The 16,319-nt window shown below is 48.6% G+C and overlaps 1 protein-coding gene across 1 annotated transcript in view; it reads left to right on the plus strand.

The window, feature by feature from the left end:
• Window positions 1-272: 272 nt before the first annotated feature.
• Rcc1l (RCC1 like) overlaps window positions 273-16,319 on the plus strand; it is a 32,839-nt gene continuing 16,792 nt past the window's right edge. Inside the window, exons 1-7 of the mRNA XM_075977626.1 lie at window positions 273-642; window positions 6,685-6,814; window positions 10,422-10,550; window positions 11,312-11,378; window positions 12,417-12,468; window positions 13,645-13,729; window positions 15,249-15,430. Coding sequence (XP_075833741.1) covers window positions 328-642; window positions 6,685-6,814; window positions 10,422-10,550; window positions 11,312-11,378; window positions 12,417-12,468; window positions 13,645-13,729; window positions 15,249-15,430 — 960 coding nt within the window. The 5' untranslated portion in view covers window positions 273-327. The remainder of the gene's footprint in view (window positions 643-6,684; window positions 6,815-10,421; window positions 10,551-11,311; window positions 11,379-12,416; window positions 12,469-13,644; window positions 13,730-15,248; window positions 15,431-16,319) is intronic.

A 16,319-nucleotide genomic window follows, 5' to 3' on the forward strand; every position in this document is an offset into this window, starting at 1 on the left:
AAATTCTTAGAACTTGAAAAGGGGCAGTAAGAACCATAGGGCGGCAACACTTCACAGGCATCTTCAAATAATACTGGGACACTCATTTAAGTCCCCTGCTCATGGATAACTACGGTAAAGCTATAGATTTCCCACAGTGTTTGCTTTCACCTAGGAGTAGTTCTGGTAGGACCTCCATCTGCCAATAGTAAATATGGCTGCATTTCCCTAAGCGCTTCGCCTTCAGCCATTAGTAAGTATGGCCGCATCTACTTCCGCCAGGCCAGGGAGGGTCAAGGGTAACGCAAGATGGCGGCGCCCATAAGCGGCTAAGGCGTGAAGCGGAGGATGCTGGCGGCGGCCGGGACTCTTCTGGGGCGACGGCTGAAATGGTCGGCACCGGCCCGCGAGCACTGGAGAGCGGCCGGGAGCTCACGGAGCCGGCGTGAGGCGGCCGAGGCCGAGGCGGACGCGCCGGTGTTCCAGTATGTAGGCGAGCGCGCGGTCCGCGCCGATCGAGTCTTCGTATGGGGCTTCAGCTTCTCGGGGGCTCTCGGAGTTCCCAGCTTCGTGGTGCCGGCCTCGGGGCCCGAACCCCGCGCTGGGCTGCGGCCCCGACGCAGGATCCAGCCGGTACCTTACCGCCTGGAGCTGGACCATAAGGTGAGGGCCCCGGCATCCTCACGCCTCTCGTAGGGGACGTTCTTCCCTAGGTGGCCGACTTCCGGGAGTTTGACCTCCTAGTTCCTGGCATTTGTTGGGGAAGGCCAAGAAGATTGTTTATCTCAGGCCTCTGCTTTTGACTGCTTGAACTTGCTTCTGTGTCTTAGCATTTTTTTGTGTGTGTGTGCGGTTTGCTTGTGGCTAGAGAAAGTTTTGTGTCTTCGTTTATTTTTCTTGCCTGATTGCATAGGTTGACAACCACATCAGGTTTTCTGCCCATCTTGGATTATTTGCTCAGCACGCCAGGAGTCTCGCCTCCAGTTACTGGGGATGAAAGGAGGTTAAGAAAGGCCCAAAGCCCCCTTAGCTGGTAGCGTAGAAACGATGGTATTCGTACTCAGGCTAAAAAGACGCCGTGAGGTCAAGAGATGTGTTGGCTGGAGTAAGTGATGAACAGCTAGGAAAGGAAATGTCAGTGAGCAGTTGGAGAGAGAAGCTGGGAGGCTGCACATGGTGCCTCTGAAGGGGCTTACATTTGAAAAGGGCTCAGTAGGTCTGCTGTGGTGGCCAGACCTGTAGTCCAGGACTGGACAGTTGAGACAAGTCGCACAAGTTGCAGACAGGCTTGGGCTACGTAGTTAAACCCTGTCTCTACCTTCAAGATGCTGAGATTACAGCTATGTGCCACCGTTTCTGGTTGGAGTGGTGCTGGAGATGGAACCCAGGGTTTTATGCATGCCCTGATAGCACTGTATCAGCTGAGCTACGTCCCCAGCCTGGAATTTTTTTTTTTTTTTTGTAAACAGTGTGAGATGAGGGTCTCCATCTTTTTGCTTGTAGCTAGTTGTGCTAGCATCTTTAGTTATAAAAACAAACCACCCTTTCTTTTGGGATTATTTATTGACATTTTATAGAAGTACACTTTTGTTATTGTCTGTAGTGGGGGGAATCAAACCCAGAATTGTATTGTGCTAGGCAAGCATTCTACAGTGAGCTATACCTCCAGCCCTACAGGTTTCTTGTTTGTTTGTTTGTTTTGGTTTATTATTATTATTATTTTGTTTTTCAAAAACAGGGTTTCTCTGTGTAGCTCTGGCTGGCCTGGAACTTACTTTTTAGACCAGGCTGGCCTCGAACTCACTGAGATCTGCCTGCCTCTGCCTCCCAAGTGCTGGGGTTAAAGGCATTTGCCACTGCTACCCAGGTGGTATATCAGTCTTCTTCCTTGTGGCTTTGCTGAACTTGTTAAAGGTTTTATAGATTTTAAAAAAATTTTTAATGTCTATGGTGTTGCCTGTGTGTATGTCTGTATCACTTGTGTGCCTGGTGTCCATGGAGCCCACAAGAGATGGTAGTATGTGACGATGTATCACATTTGTTTATGTTGCATTTGTTTAACATGTAAAGATGTGTGGCTTTGCGTGCCTAAGGCACCTAATTGGTTTAATAAAAAGCTGAATGGTCGGCCGGGCGATGGTGGCGCACGCCTTTAATCCCAGCACTCGGGAGGCAGAGGTAGGTGGATCTCTGTGAGTTCGAGACCAGCCTGGTCTACAGAGCTAGTTCCAGGACAGGCTCCAAAAGCCACAGAGAAACCCTGTCTCGAAAAACCAAAAAAAAAAAAAAAAACAAAAAAAAAAAAACAAGCTGAATGGTCAATAGCTAGGCAGTAGAGGGATTGGCGGGGCTGACCGACAGAATAAGTTCGAGGAGAGAAGGGAGAAAGAAGAGCACAGGAGTTCCCCAGGGCCTGACCAGCCAGCCAGACATGGAGTAGAAAATACAGAATAAAAGGAAGGTAAAAAGCCTCAAGGCAAAATGTAGATGAAGAGAAACAGGTTCAAATAAATTATAAGAGCTAGTGGGACAAGCTTAGGATAAGGCCGAGCGTTCATAACTAATAAGTCTCTGGTTATGATTTGCGAGCTGGTTAGTGGGCCAAAACTGCAAAACTACTGCAGGTGTGAGCCTCCATGGTAGGTGTTGGGAGTCAAACCCAGGTCCTCTGAAAGGACTAGAAGTGCTCTTAACCATGGAGCCATCCATCTCTCCAGCCTGTTCTTGTTTGTTTATTTTGTTTCGTTTTCTCTATTATGTAGCTCTGGGTGTCCTGAAATTCACTTTGTAGACCAGGTTGGCCTAGAACTCACAGAGAACCTCCCAGCCCTGCCTTCTGAGTGCTGGGATTGAAGGTGTGCTTCATTAGACCTGGCCCCAGCCCCTGTGCTTACAGACTTTTGTGCATTTCTCAGTGTTTTCTATGTGCAGGTGGCCCGTGGATAGAGGTAGCTTTCTGTCCTTCTTTCTAATTGGATGCTTCTTTTCTTTTTCTTGCTTGATTTAATGGCATGGGGGTGGGGGACACTTTTAGTATAGTGTTAAATTGAATTAGTAAAAGCTAACATTTTTTATTTTTACTTTGAGACAGAATTGATATGTAACCCAAGTTGGCCTCAATCTCAGTGTGTAGTCCAGACTGACGTTAGAGTTGTGATCCCCCTGCTTCAGTACCCTCCGTGCTGGGACTGCAGGTGTTTGTCAGCAGACGCAGTCTTGTCTAGCACAATTCTTGCTTGTTGGGCAAACATTCATGAACCTCTTCGTAGACTGTGGCTGAGGTCCCCTCCTGTATGTCCTCCTGTCAGGATCTCACTTTAGCTGACACTGCTAGATACTGGTCAGCGCCTTTCACACATGAGCAGATTAGCTGATGCCATGAGCTCGTCAAATATTTGTTGAGTGTTAAATAAACAGGCATCGCTGAGCATGAGAATAATCTTCATGTGCTGAGCATAATGTTTTTTTCTTTTTGAGACAGAGTTTCTCTGTGTATAACAGCCCTGGTTGTCCTGCCTCAAATTCTCAAGAGAGAGTTCCTCCTAAGTGCTGGGATTAAAGGCATGCACCACCAGGCAGGGCATCATTTTTTAGACCTATAATTTTTTGTTTATTTTTTTTTTTTGTGTGTGTGTGTTTTGCTTGTGTATTTGTCTGTGTATCACTTGCATGCCTGGTGCCCACAGAGGCCAGAAGAGGGCATCGGATCAGAACTGGAGCTGTGGCCTGTTGTGAGCAGCCATGTGGTGCTGGGAACTGAACTCGAATCTTTTCCCTTTTCTCCCATGCAGCCCAATTAGCTTCAGCTTCCCATGTGGGTCATCTCTGTGGATCTCAAGCCGTGTCAGAAGTTTGGTGGCTCCAGGATGCTAGAAAATAAGGATTTTGAGTAGAAGGATGGTGCTATGTACGTCTTTTTTTTTTCTTTTTTTCTTTTTGGTTTTTCGAGACAGTGTTTTTCTGTAGCTTTGGAGCCTGTCCTGGAACTAGCTCTTGTAGACCAGGCTGGCCTCGAACTCCCAGAGATCCGCCTGCCTCTGCCTCCTGAGTGCTGGGATTAAAGGCGTGCGCCACCACCGCCCGGCTCCTGTGTACGTCTTGTAAGACTCTGAGAAGGGAAACTGTCGGGCTGCAGAAGTGGTTCAGTGGTTAAGAACACTTCCTGAGTACCCAGGTTCAATTCCCACCACCCACATGGCAGCTTACAACTGTCTGTAATTCCAGTTTCAGGGGATCAGATACACCAATGTATATTGAATAAAATAAATTAAAAAAAAGGGAAACTCAGCAGGTGAAAAGAGGGTCATGTCACTTTGTTCAGTTGTGGCTGTCCTGGAACTCACTCTATAGACCAGGCTGGCCTCAAACTCAGAGGTCCGAATGCTTCTCCCTGTGCTGGGAATAAAGCTATGTGCACCACTGCCCTGCTGACATGTCACTGTCACTTTTGATGGCACAATTACACAAAGCATCAACAATTTTTTTTCTAAGTTTATATTTTCAAGATAGGGTTTCTCTCTATGGTCTCTACTGTCGTGGAAGTCACTCTGTAGACCAGGCTGGCCTCTGTTTCCTGAATGCTGGGTTCAGAGGTGTGCACCACCACCACCTGGCAACAATTTTTTTAAAAAATATTTATTTATTATGTATACAATATTCTGTCCACATGTGTGCCTACAGGCCAGAAAAGGGCACCAGACCTCATTACAGATGGTTGTGAGCCACCAGGTGGTTGCTGGGAATTGAACTCAGGACCTTTAGAAGAGCAGGTAATGCTCTTAACCACTGAGCCATCTCTCCAGCCCCTGGCAACAAATTTTAATAACATATTTAGCTAAGAAGTTGTGGAGATGGTTGAGCAGGTAACAGTGTGTACTGCCGGAGAGCACCTGAGTTCGTTTCCCAGCAACCCAGCGGGGTGGTTCACAGTGTGACTCCAGCTCCAGGAAGTCCAGCACCTCTTCTGCACTCTGAGGGTACCCGAGTGCATGTGTGCATAGGCACGCACAGACACTTCAATGAAAATAATAACTAAAAGGAAGTAGTTAGCTAGAACTAAAAACAAAAAGTATGCCTGGCCAGTTGTGGCTCATATCTGCAATGGCAGCAGTTAGGAGGCTGAGGCAGGAGGATTAGGAAGAGTGATACTCTTGCATTTTTGTTTAGGATCCAGTGAAATTCAAAGGGGTTCTCTGAGGGAGTTGGTGGGTCTCTGATAAACTCAGCTGCTGAGAGATAGTGGGGTGGCACTAGGCTGGGAGTGTATAATATATGATAGAGAGACATGGGACATCAGGTGTGAAGTTGAGGGCAGCCCCTGCTAGCTTGGGGTGTAGCTGCGGTGGGTCGTGTGGAGACGATTGATTTTTAGGATGAACCCCTGGTTCAGGTCACTTCTGCCCCAGTTAGACTTAGTGTTCCCACCAGAAGTGACGTTTCCATCCCAAGTTGAGTTGCCCCAGTCAGTGAAAGTGAGGACCGGTGATGGTTTAGGTGAAAGACTGAACAAAGATGTGGGCGCTGTTAATGTGTCAAGTTCACAGTAGCTATGACAACACCTTCTCTGCATGGCCATGGGTTGAGGAGGTAGCAGTGTAGCATGGGCAGCGCTCTGGAATGAGACCCTGCACATCGTTGGCCAAGTCCGGTGCTGTTTACCGGAAAGGCTTTGGATGTATGACAACAACCCAGAGAGGAGGGCTTCTGTCATATCATTTTGTGTGCCTGTGGGTGAAGGGGTATGTGCTCGTGGGCACATGTGCTCACGCGTGCACATGCAGAGGCTGGACTGTCTTCGTCTGTAGCTCTCTGCATTATTCTCGTGAGGTAGGATCTTTCGTTGAACTGGAAGTCCTCAATCTTGCTGGACTGACTGGCCAGTGAACTACTGGGATTTTCCTGTCTCTGCCCTGTAACAGATTACAGCTACCGCCTGTAGCCTTGCCAGACTTTCACATGGGTGCTGGGAATCTGAGTTCAGGTCTTTAAGCTTGCAGAACTAGCCCTCTTACCTACTGAGCCATCTCTCCAGCCCCTTATTTCCTTGAAAAAAATGTGAACATTTATTCATTTGTGTGTGTGTGTCTAACACATGCTTGTGTGTCATGGCACACTTGTAGAGGTCAGAGGACAGCTTGCAGGAGTCCGTTCTCTCCTTCCACCATACGGCTCCGGGGACTGATCTCAGATCATCAAGTTTAAGTGGCAAGTACCTTTACCTCTTAGGTCATCTGGTCAGGCTTGTTTTCCTCTTTTAGAGAGGATAAATAATCCCTCTCAAGATACACAGCTGGTAGGGGGTGGGCCCAATAGTCACACTAAGATGCCATGCTGGACTGTGTCATGGTGAGTGGGATGAAAATGCCCAGTGCATGATGTGCGTACAGAAGGAAAAAAGAGACGGCTAGCATGGCACGAGGGATGACTCCCGGTCGCTGTAGGAAGTACATGAGTGCATGGAAATAGCTCGTCACTTTGTTTGTTTTGTTTTTCAAGACAGGGTTTCTCTGTGTATCTTTGTATCCTGTCCTGGACCTCTCTTTGTAGACCAGGCTGGCCTCGAACTCACAGAGATCCACCTGCCTCTGCCTTCCGAGTGCTGGAATTAAAGGTGTGCGCCACCACTGCCCAGCAGTTTGTCACTTCTTGCTGAAAGAACTGACATCACAAATCAGTCCATGGTGCATTGTGGGAACTCTTTTTCAGATTTCCTCTGCTGCCTGTGGCTATGGATTCACACTGCTGTCCTCCAAAACCAAGGACATTACGAAAGTTTGGGGCATGGGACTCAACAAAGATTCTCAACTTGGATTCCACAGAAGCCGGAAGGATAAAAGTAAGCAGGTATCCTTGCAATAAGCTAGAGCAGCAAATGAAGAGAGGTGTGTGGTGTATGCCTCTAATCCCAACAGAAGAGAGGCTGAGGGAGGAGAAGAAGCTTGAGTTGGAGGCCAGTCTGGGCTACATATCAAAGACTCAAGGGTTGAAGCCAGGTCTTGTTGTGGAATATTATTTTAACTGGGCAAAGATGTGTTACATTTGTTTCTGCTGCATTTGTTTAATTATGTAAAGATGTTTAGCGGCTGTTTCACCTTATTTGCCAGGCACCTGATTGGTCTAAGAAAAAGATGAATGACCAATAGCTAGGCAGAGAAAGGCTAGGAGGGGCTGGCAGGCAGAGAGAATAAATCGGAGAAGAAAAAGAGAAAAAACAGGAAGAGAAGAGGAGAGAATGAGGGACATGTCTGGGGCAAGACCAGGCAGCCACCAGGCAGCCAGACGGGAGAAACAGTGAAAGTAAGATATACAGAAGGAAAGAAAAGCAAAAAGTCTTGAGGCAAAAGGTAGATAAAGGGAAGCGGGTTAATTTAAATGAAAAGAACTAGCCAGAAGTGAGCCTAAACTAGGCCAAGCATTTATAACTAATAGGAAGTCTCTGTGTCATGATTTGGGAGCTGGTTGGTGGACCAGAAGAAGAAGCCTGGTATAAGGTGTAGTGGTACACACCTATTTGAAATCCAGGATCCAGCGTTCAAAGTCATCCTTAGCCTTATAGTGCGTTTGAGGCCAGTCTGGATTACCTGAGACCTGACCCCTCTTAAAACAAGACAGCCACCCAAACCCAAATTAGATGGAGTCTTGGGGATGTTTGCAACCCCTGGATTCAGTCTCTTTGGTAACAACATGGAATGGTTAGACAAAAAGTGTAGCGATATTTCATTTGTATTTTAATAAATAAAGCTTGTATGAAGACCAGAATGTAAAACAGCCCACTGGTCAGCCATACAGGCCAGGCAGTGGTGGCACACATCTTTAATCCCCGCAGCCACACTTGTTAGCCATAGAGGCCGGGTGGTGGTGATGCAGCCTTTAATCCCAGCACTAGAGAGGAGTATAAAATGGGAAGAGACAGGAACTCGCTCTCTTTCAGTCTGAAGATTTCGCAGAGGCGAGAGCTCTCCAGTGGCTGGCCGCTCTGCTTTTCTGAGCCTCAGGTTGAACCCCAGTATCTGTCTCTGGGTTTTATTAATTGTGCTACAGAAAAGAGGTGAGCACTTGCTGACCTGTGTGTCGCTTCACATTCTGAAATGCCTAGAGTGTGGGCTGTGGATATGACTCAGTGGGTCAAGACCCTTGCTGCCAAGCCGGAAAACCCGAGTTTGACCTGGGACCCAGGCGGTGGAAGGAGAAAGCTGACTGTCACCTGTCCTCTGGCGCCACATGCATACTGTGGTACGTGGATATCTGTGTCCACACACTGAGTAAAATCCAAAGTTTAAAAGACTGAATGAAGTCATTACGACAGGCTTTACTCCCAGCGCTGGAAACTTCGATTATAATGTTAGGAAGAGGGCCTGCAGAGATGGTTCAGCAGCCTCCGAGCATGTGCTGTTCTTCTCTAGAAAGTGAGTTTGGTTTCTAGCACCTGCTAGGCTGCTCAAAACTAAACACTCCAGCTCCAGAGGGTCCAGCACTCTCCTCTGGTCTCCAGAGACACGACACTCATGTGTGTGCATACACAGAGACATGCACACACACATAATTAAAAATAAATATTTAAAAGATATTAGAAATGGCTGGGTGGTGGAGGCCCACGTCTTTAATCCCAGCATTCGGGAGGCAGAGCCAGGCAGATTTCTGTGAGTTCGAGGCCAGCCTGTGGTCTAAAGAGCTAGTTCCAGGACAGGCTCCAAAGCTACAGAGAAACCTTGTCTTGAAAAAAAAAAAAACCAAAAAAAAAAAATTAGAAATGGCCAGATGGTAGTGATGCAATTTTTAATCCTAGCACTTGGGAGGTAGAGGCAGGCAGATCTGTGAGTTTGAGGCCTGCCTGGTCTGCATAGTTCTAGGCTAGCCAGGGCTACGTAGTGACATCCTGCTTCAAACAGCAACAACAAGTTAGAAATAGTTCAGAGTGCTTTTTTTAAAAATATTTATTTATTTATTATGGATACAATATTCTGTTTGCATATATGCCTGCTAGAAGAGGACACTAGACCTCATTACAGATGGTTGTGAGCCACCATGTGGTTGCTGGGAATCGAACTCGGGTCCTTTGGAAGAGCAGGCAATGCTCTTAACCGCTGAGCCATCTCTCCAGCCCCTCAGAGTGCTTTTTTAAAATTGTGTTTGAGACAGGGTCTCACTACATAGCTGACTAGCCCGGATCTTGCTCTCTAGCCCAGGCCTGCTTTTGAACTCCCAGAGAGCCACTTGCCTGTTTCCGGAGAGCTGGGCTTGAAGCAGTGCACCACCACACCTACTCAGTATAATGGTCTGGCTGTGCTGTAAGAGTAGCAGTAAGGGCCGTGGCTTTGACTGATGGTAAGGTCCTTACCCAGCATGCATCACGCCCTGGGCTCCATCCCTGTGCAGCGTAACTGTGGGTGAGCATCTGCAGTCCCAGGGCTTGGGAAGTGGAGACAAAGAGGGTTTGCTCTGTAGATGAGGGTGGCCTTGCACTCCTGATCCTCCTGCCTCTGCCTCTTCTCCAACTCTCTTTTTTATTATGTTTAGGGGTGTGTGAAGGGCGTATGTGCCACACTGTGCAGAGGTCAGAGGACAACTTGGGGGAGTTGGTTCTCTCTCTGCCATGTGAATCCTGATGACTGACCTCTGGTTGCCAGGCTCAGTGGCGAGCACCTTTACCAGCTGTGCTGTCTTTCTGGCTTGGCCTCTGTATCCTGAGTGCTGGCATCACAGCTGTGACACTCTAGTTGAAAAAGTTAATTTTTTCTTTTATTCACTTCCTGGTCCTTTGAGATAGACTGCTTCTTCCCTCTCACAGTTTTAGTTTGATTTGTTTCTCTCTCTCCTCTGTGTGTGTGTGTGTGTGTTGTATGTTGCTGGTGATCAAATCTTGTGCAGCTAGATTATTGGCCCACGAGAGTGATTTATTTATTTAGGTTTTATTGAAACTAGGACTCCATCTATAGCTTCCTGCCTCAGCATCCTGAGTTCTGGGACTGTTAGGGCCAACTTTTTTTTTCTTTCCCAAGACAGGGTTTCTCTTTGTAGCCCAGGCTGTCCTGGAACTCATAAAGATCCTCCTGCCTCTGCCTCCCGAGGGCTGGGATTAAATGCGCACACCAGCACATCTTTGTCTTCTCTTTTTTAAAATGGGTTTCATGTCGCACAGGCAGGGTTTGAACTCACTGCTCATCCGGGGAGTGTGTATGGTCTATGTGTATGTCAGGAAAGCATTCTGAGCTTCCACCCCAGTCCTGATTTCTTTGAGGAGGCAAATCCAGTCTTCAGGACCTGCCTGTGGCGTGGAGGCAGTACGGGAGGACAGGCTGGGAGTCCGGCTTCTCAGGCTAGCGTTGTGCAGAGCGTGTGTGCTGAGCTATTGCTGCGCTCCTTCCTGTGTGAAGCAGCCAGGTTTCTGTAAGAGCCGATGTGGCTGAATCAGTGGCCGACTAGTGACGTGTGCTTCTGTTCAGCCAGGGGCTATGAGTACGTTTTGGAGCCCTCGCCTGTCCCGCTACCCCTCGACAGACCTCAGGAAACAAAGGTGTTGCAGGTGTCCTGCGGCCGAGCACACTCCCTTATCCTGACAGACCGAGAAGGTGGTGAGTAGTCTTGCTGAGGGCGTCTGTGTGGTGTGGGGTTCCCCAGCAGACTCACTGGGGGATGGGTTGGGAGGTGGTGTTGGCGGACTTGCTAACCCTGTGCTCCCCGCGGTGCTGGAAAGCTGCCACCTGCTCTACCACTGAGCTCTGCCTCAGCCCTCGCTCTTTTCTAAGATTTATTTTAAATTTTTATTCATGTGTATGTGTGTCTGAGTGTATGCTACATACATGTCGTCTCTGCAGAGGTCAGAAGACCGTATTAGATCTCTGGAGCAGGGTGGTTGTGATTGCGCAGTGTGGGTGCTGGGAACTGAACTTGGGACCTCTGCAGGAATCAGCAAGATCTCCTAATGGCTGAACCATCTCTGCAGCCCTACTTGTTTTTTGTTTTTCATGATTTTATTTTTAATTGTGTATGTTTATGTCTGAGTATGTATGTTTGCAGGTTATGAACGTGTTAACAGTGGTCACTGTGGAGACATTATTAGCCTCAAACGCCCAGCTGAACAGAAGCTTGTCTGTTGATGGTTTCTTCCCATTGCAGTTCTCCTGGGGTCATAGCAGTTAATTGTGACCTTCCATCTTTGGAGGTGGAAGTGGGTCTGGAAGAGAAGCCCTGCCGCTCTCCTGGGGCTGCTGCAGGGGCTGGGGTGTGGGAGAGGGAGACCTAGGACAGTGAGGGTGAGCAGGCCAGGACCACCTATGTGGTGGTGGGACCCTGGGGCCCTCAGAGCTGACCTGACGGCCGGGCTGTGCTTCAGTCTTCAGCATGGGGAACAATTCCCACGGGCAGTGCGGACGGAAGGTGGTGGAGGACGAAGTGTACAGGTGAGTCCGATAGTGCTACTTTCCCCGCAGCGGGGACCCTGAAGGCTCCTAATTACCCTGGGTGTACACCTGAGTGTAGGACCTGGTCCTTATGCTAAGGAGGGAGCACTTACCTCAGCAGAGGCTCCATCGTTTGTAGGGTGAGGTCATGACGTGTAAAGCTGTTAAAACTTTTATGTTGTGTGTATGAACATGCGTGTGTATACACGCGCATGTCATCATGTGTGGCGGTCAGAGGACAACTTGCAGGAGTCAGTTCTCTCCTCCCACCACGTGGCTTCTGGGGACAGAACTCAGGTTTGTTGAGTTTGGTGGCAAGTGCCTTTACCTACTGAACCGTTTTGTTCGGCCCCGCAATTCTTTCATTTTTCTAGAGACAGATTTTCACTGTGTGTCCTTGATTGGCCTGTAAATTTCTATCTCAGGTTGGCCTTGAACGCACAGAGATCCACCCTACCTCTGCCTCCCAAGTGCTGGGATTAAAGTGTGTACCAGTACGTCTGGCTGTTCTCAATTTATTTTTGAATTTTTTTCACTTTATCAAATTAATCTTAAAAAACTTCCCTCTACTTTAGTCTTTTTAATTTAGTGTTGGAAGTATTTTCCCGAGCCAGGCATAGTGGTGAGTGGCTGTAATCCCAATCCCAGCATTTAGAAAATACAAACAGGAGAGTTGGAAATTCCTGGCCTGGCTGGGCAGTTTCTGCAGACCTTATCTCAAAGATAAAAACAAAGGGTTATGGGTAGGGTGTGGTAGAGCAAGACTCTAGTCCCGGCTCTCAGGAGTCAGGGCCGATGGATCTCTGAAGCCAGCCTGGTCTATAGTGTGAGTTCCAAGATAGCCAGAGCTGTGTAACAGAGAGGCCCTGTCTCAAAAACAAACAAACTGCCCCACATTTGAGAGCTGTTCTAATGTTTGTGCCTGTGGGGACCTGACTGCAGGTAGGACTAGAGGAGGGAGGGTGCTGGGTGGGGCCCAGCCTGCGAGGTGCTCAGGACTGCCTCTGTTCTTTCTTCCCGATTTGTTCCTGGCTGCAGTGAGAGTCACAAAGTGCACAGGATGCAGGACTTTGATGGACAGGTGGTTCAGGTAAGAGGCTTGGGCTGAGGATCTCTAGGCCTGTCTCTGGGGTGCTTTTGGAAGGGTGCCGGGTGCACAGGGTGGTGTCACATTTGTTTTTGGGCTTCTCTGCGTGTCTTAGGGGCACTGTGGTTGTGATGAAGCACCATGACCTTAAACAATTTGGGAAAAAAAGGTTTATTTGGCTTAAGCTTCCATAACACTGTTCAGCACCAAAGGAAGTCAGGACAGGAACTCAGACAGGGCAGCAGCCTGGAGGCAGGAGCAGATGCCAGAGGCCATGGAGGGGTGCTGTTTGCTGGCTTTCTCCTTATGGCTTGCTTAGCCTGCTTTCTTACAGAACCCAGAACCACCAGCCCAGGGGTGCCCACAGGCTTGCTTAACAGCACATTCTTTGCTTTTTTCAGATAGGGGTTCCCTGTGTATCCCTGGCTGTCGAGTAACTCACTCTGTAGACCAGGCTGGCCCCAGACTCACAGAGATCCTCCTGCTTCTGCCTCCTGAGTGCTGGCATTAAAGATGTGTTCCACCATGCCAAGCTAAGCCCAGTCTTATGCTGGAGGCTTTCTCTTCTCTGATGGCTCTAGTTTGCGTCAGGTTGTCCTAAAATAGCACACTGGATGAAGAGATTAGTCGAAACTGACCACAGGCCAGAACCGATGCTAGAATGTAGGTGCAGGGTAGATGTGAAGGGGATGTAGCAGGATTAGGGCTAAGGTTGCAGTAGAGTGGAGTTCTTCTGGAACTGGCTTCATAGGCCTGGGAATGTGAGTCCCCGCTTCTCCACTTACTGAGTGACTTTGGGTAGGTCACTAAACTTCGGGGGTTCCATTTGTTAGGGCATCTCGACTGTTGCCTTAGCACAGCTTCTGGTGCAGCATCTGTCCTGTGTGTTAGGAGAAGTGTGGCATCTTACTGTACTGTAGATAGGCGGTCCTGTGGTGTGGAGCCACTGGAGAGCCCTGGGGTGTGGATGGTGCCTTCCAGAGAAGTGTGAAGTGGGCAGAGACAGCCCATCCAACAGGGCAGGTTACAGAGTGGAGATGGGGAGGGCAGATGGGAGGTCAGTGTGGGAGTGGAGGAGGGAAGAACTGATGGAGAATCCACTGCCCCCCCCCCCCCCCCCCCCCCCGCACAGGCTTGGTTGCCTAGGCATGAACAGCACTGTGTCTCTGTGTCTGCCAGGTTGTCTGTGGTCAGGACCACAGCCTGTTCCTCACAAACAAAGGGGAAGTCTATTCTTGTGGATGGGGTGCCGATGGACAGACAGGTAGGTGCTTGTTGCCCCCTTGGGGAGGTGAAAGATCTTGGTCTGTGGCCTCTGCAGTCATTGTGGACTGTAGGGTTAATGGTCTAGATTTGGGTCTTCTGGGGACTGCCATCTTTTACGTCCTTTCTGTTCCTTTTGCTGCTGGTTTCCATAGAAACGAACCAAGACGGTGCCAGAGGTTCCTCGGCACTGTTGTCAGTAGCAGAGCCCTGGGCCTCATTTATCCTAGCGATTGGAGTCTGGAGGAGCAGGCTTGTCTGTTGCCTCTGCTGACTCATGCCAGTAGTACCCGATCCCCTCAGGGGCTTAGTGACTTGATTATGAACTCGTGTTTTATTGAGTTCAATTTGTGGGAACCTTCAGGACCTGCATCAGAGAGCATTCCTCTAAAAGGCATTTCATTGGCCCTGGCCTGGTACCAGGGCTTCTGCTTTTCTGAGATCTTGGTTTACCCAAGAGTCTGTGGTTCAGTGCTGTGCTTTGGCCAGCTGCCTAATAAGGTCTTGTGCTGCCTGGGTGGCATCTAATTCCTGGCCTAAATGGCCTCTTCCCTTCGCCTGCTGAGTCTACATGTACATAAACCTACAGGTGCATGCCACTGTGCCTGGCTTCTGGATCTGCTAGCAAGCCCAGAGAGTGTTAGAAACTGCTTCTCACTGGGCTGGGATATAGCTCACTGGTAATTCTATCCCTGGAACTATAACCCCCCCAAAACAGTGCATAGCAGAAAGGCTGTAATTGCTTATTTTATTTATTTATGCAAACTCTAAAAGCTTCATCATATAATGCTAGTTCATCTTCAAAAAAAATTTTATTTTATTTTATTTTTTTTGGTTTTTCGAGACAGGGTTTCTCTGTGGCTTTGGAGCCTGTCCTGGAACTCTGTAGACCAGGCTGCAAATTTTTTTTTTGTCTTTAAATATTTATTTATTTATTATGTATCCAATATTCTGTCTACGTGCATGCCTGAAGAGGGTACCAGGCCTCATTACAGACAGTTGTGAGCCACCATGTGATTACTGGGAATTGAACTCAGGACTTTTGGAAGAGCAGGCAATGCTCTTAACCGCTGAGCCATCTCTCCAGCCCCTTCAAAAATTTTCTAACTTGACTTTTGGGGATTTTGTTTGAGAGTTTGCTCTTTCTCCTTTCTTTCCTTCCTTTCTATTGAGTCCTGTCTATCCTGGAGCTTGCTGTGTAGCTCAGGCTGGCTTTGAATTCACAGAGGCCTCCTTCTTCTTCCTCCCGAGTGCTGGGCATAAAGGTGTGCACCACATTTGTTGAGGATCTGTTCCTAAGGCTGTCCTGGAACTACAGTGTAGCCCAGGCTGTCCTGGAACTTGCCATCCTCCTGTCCTCAGTCTTTCCACTTAATTTAGACCTAAACATTCCTAGGGTGTTTAAAGTAGACCAGATACGACTTTGTTGTTGTCCGCTTTGGTGCAAAGTGCTACCCATATGCCTGTCCTTCCCTAAGTCTCCTGTGTCTGTGAGCTAATGCATGTTTCCTACTGTGCAGGCCTGGGTCACTACAACATCACTAGCACACCCACCAAGCTGGCCGGAGACCTTGCTGGGGTGACAGTTGTTCAGGTTGCCACCTACGGTGATTGCTGCTTGGCTGTGTCCTCGGATGGAGGTGTCTTTGGCTGGGGAAATTCTGAGTACCTGCAGCTGGCCTCGGTCACAGACTCCACTCAGGTGTGTAGCCTGGTGTCACCCTGCCTCTGCTCTGCTGTCTCCTTAGCGCCCCGAAAGAAGAGGAGGTCTGAGGCCACTGTGACTAGCTGGTCCTGGCTTAAGACAGTGTTGTTTTATTTTTGTGTGCTTTTTTTTCTGTGTTGTGTGGTGTATGCATGTTTTACGTGCGTGCACGTGTGCATGTGGAGGCCTGTGGTTGATCTTGGGAACCATCCTTGATTATCTTTCTATCATATTGATTGAGTATAGTTTGTCTTGCTGGGTAGCTTGCTCTGGGTATCCCCCATGTTGGCCTTTAGAGGCTGGAGTCACAGGCAGGCTACTGGGGATCCAGTCTCAAGTCCTCAGGCCTGCAGGCAAGCACTTTAACCACTGAGCCATCTCCCCAGCCAGTATGTGTGTGCTTTGAGACAGGGTTTTGCTGCACAGATCTGGCTGGCCTCAACTTGTAACACTGTTGTTGCCTCTGCCTACTGATTGCTGCCATCTCAGGCAAGTGCCACCACAACCAGCTAAGATAGTGCATTAAGTTTATCTCTCCTCCTATTCCTTCCTTCCTTCCTTTTTTTTTCTTTTTTTTGTTTTTTTGAGACAGGGTTTCTCTGTAGCTTTGGAGCCTGTCCTGGAACTCCCTCTGTAGACCAGGCTGGCCTCGAACTCCCAGAGATCCGCCTGCCTCTGCCTCCCCCGGATTGCTGGGATTAAAGGTGTGCGCCACCACCGCCCGGATCTTTTTTTTTTTTTTTCTTTTTCTCTTTTCCAAGACAGGATTTCTCTCTGTTGCCAAGGATCCTGTCCTGGAGCTCACTCTATAGACCAGGCTGGCCTTGAACTCACAGAGATCCACCTGCTTCTGTCTGCTGAGTGCTGGGATTAAAGGTGTGCGCCA

Source organism: Microtus pennsylvanicus, chromosome 1 (genome assembly GCF_037038515.1).
Source record: "Microtus pennsylvanicus isolate mMicPen1 chromosome 1, mMicPen1.hap1, whole genome shotgun sequence".
Classification (NCBI taxonomy): Eukaryota; Metazoa; Chordata; class Mammalia; order Rodentia; family Cricetidae; genus Microtus; species Microtus pennsylvanicus.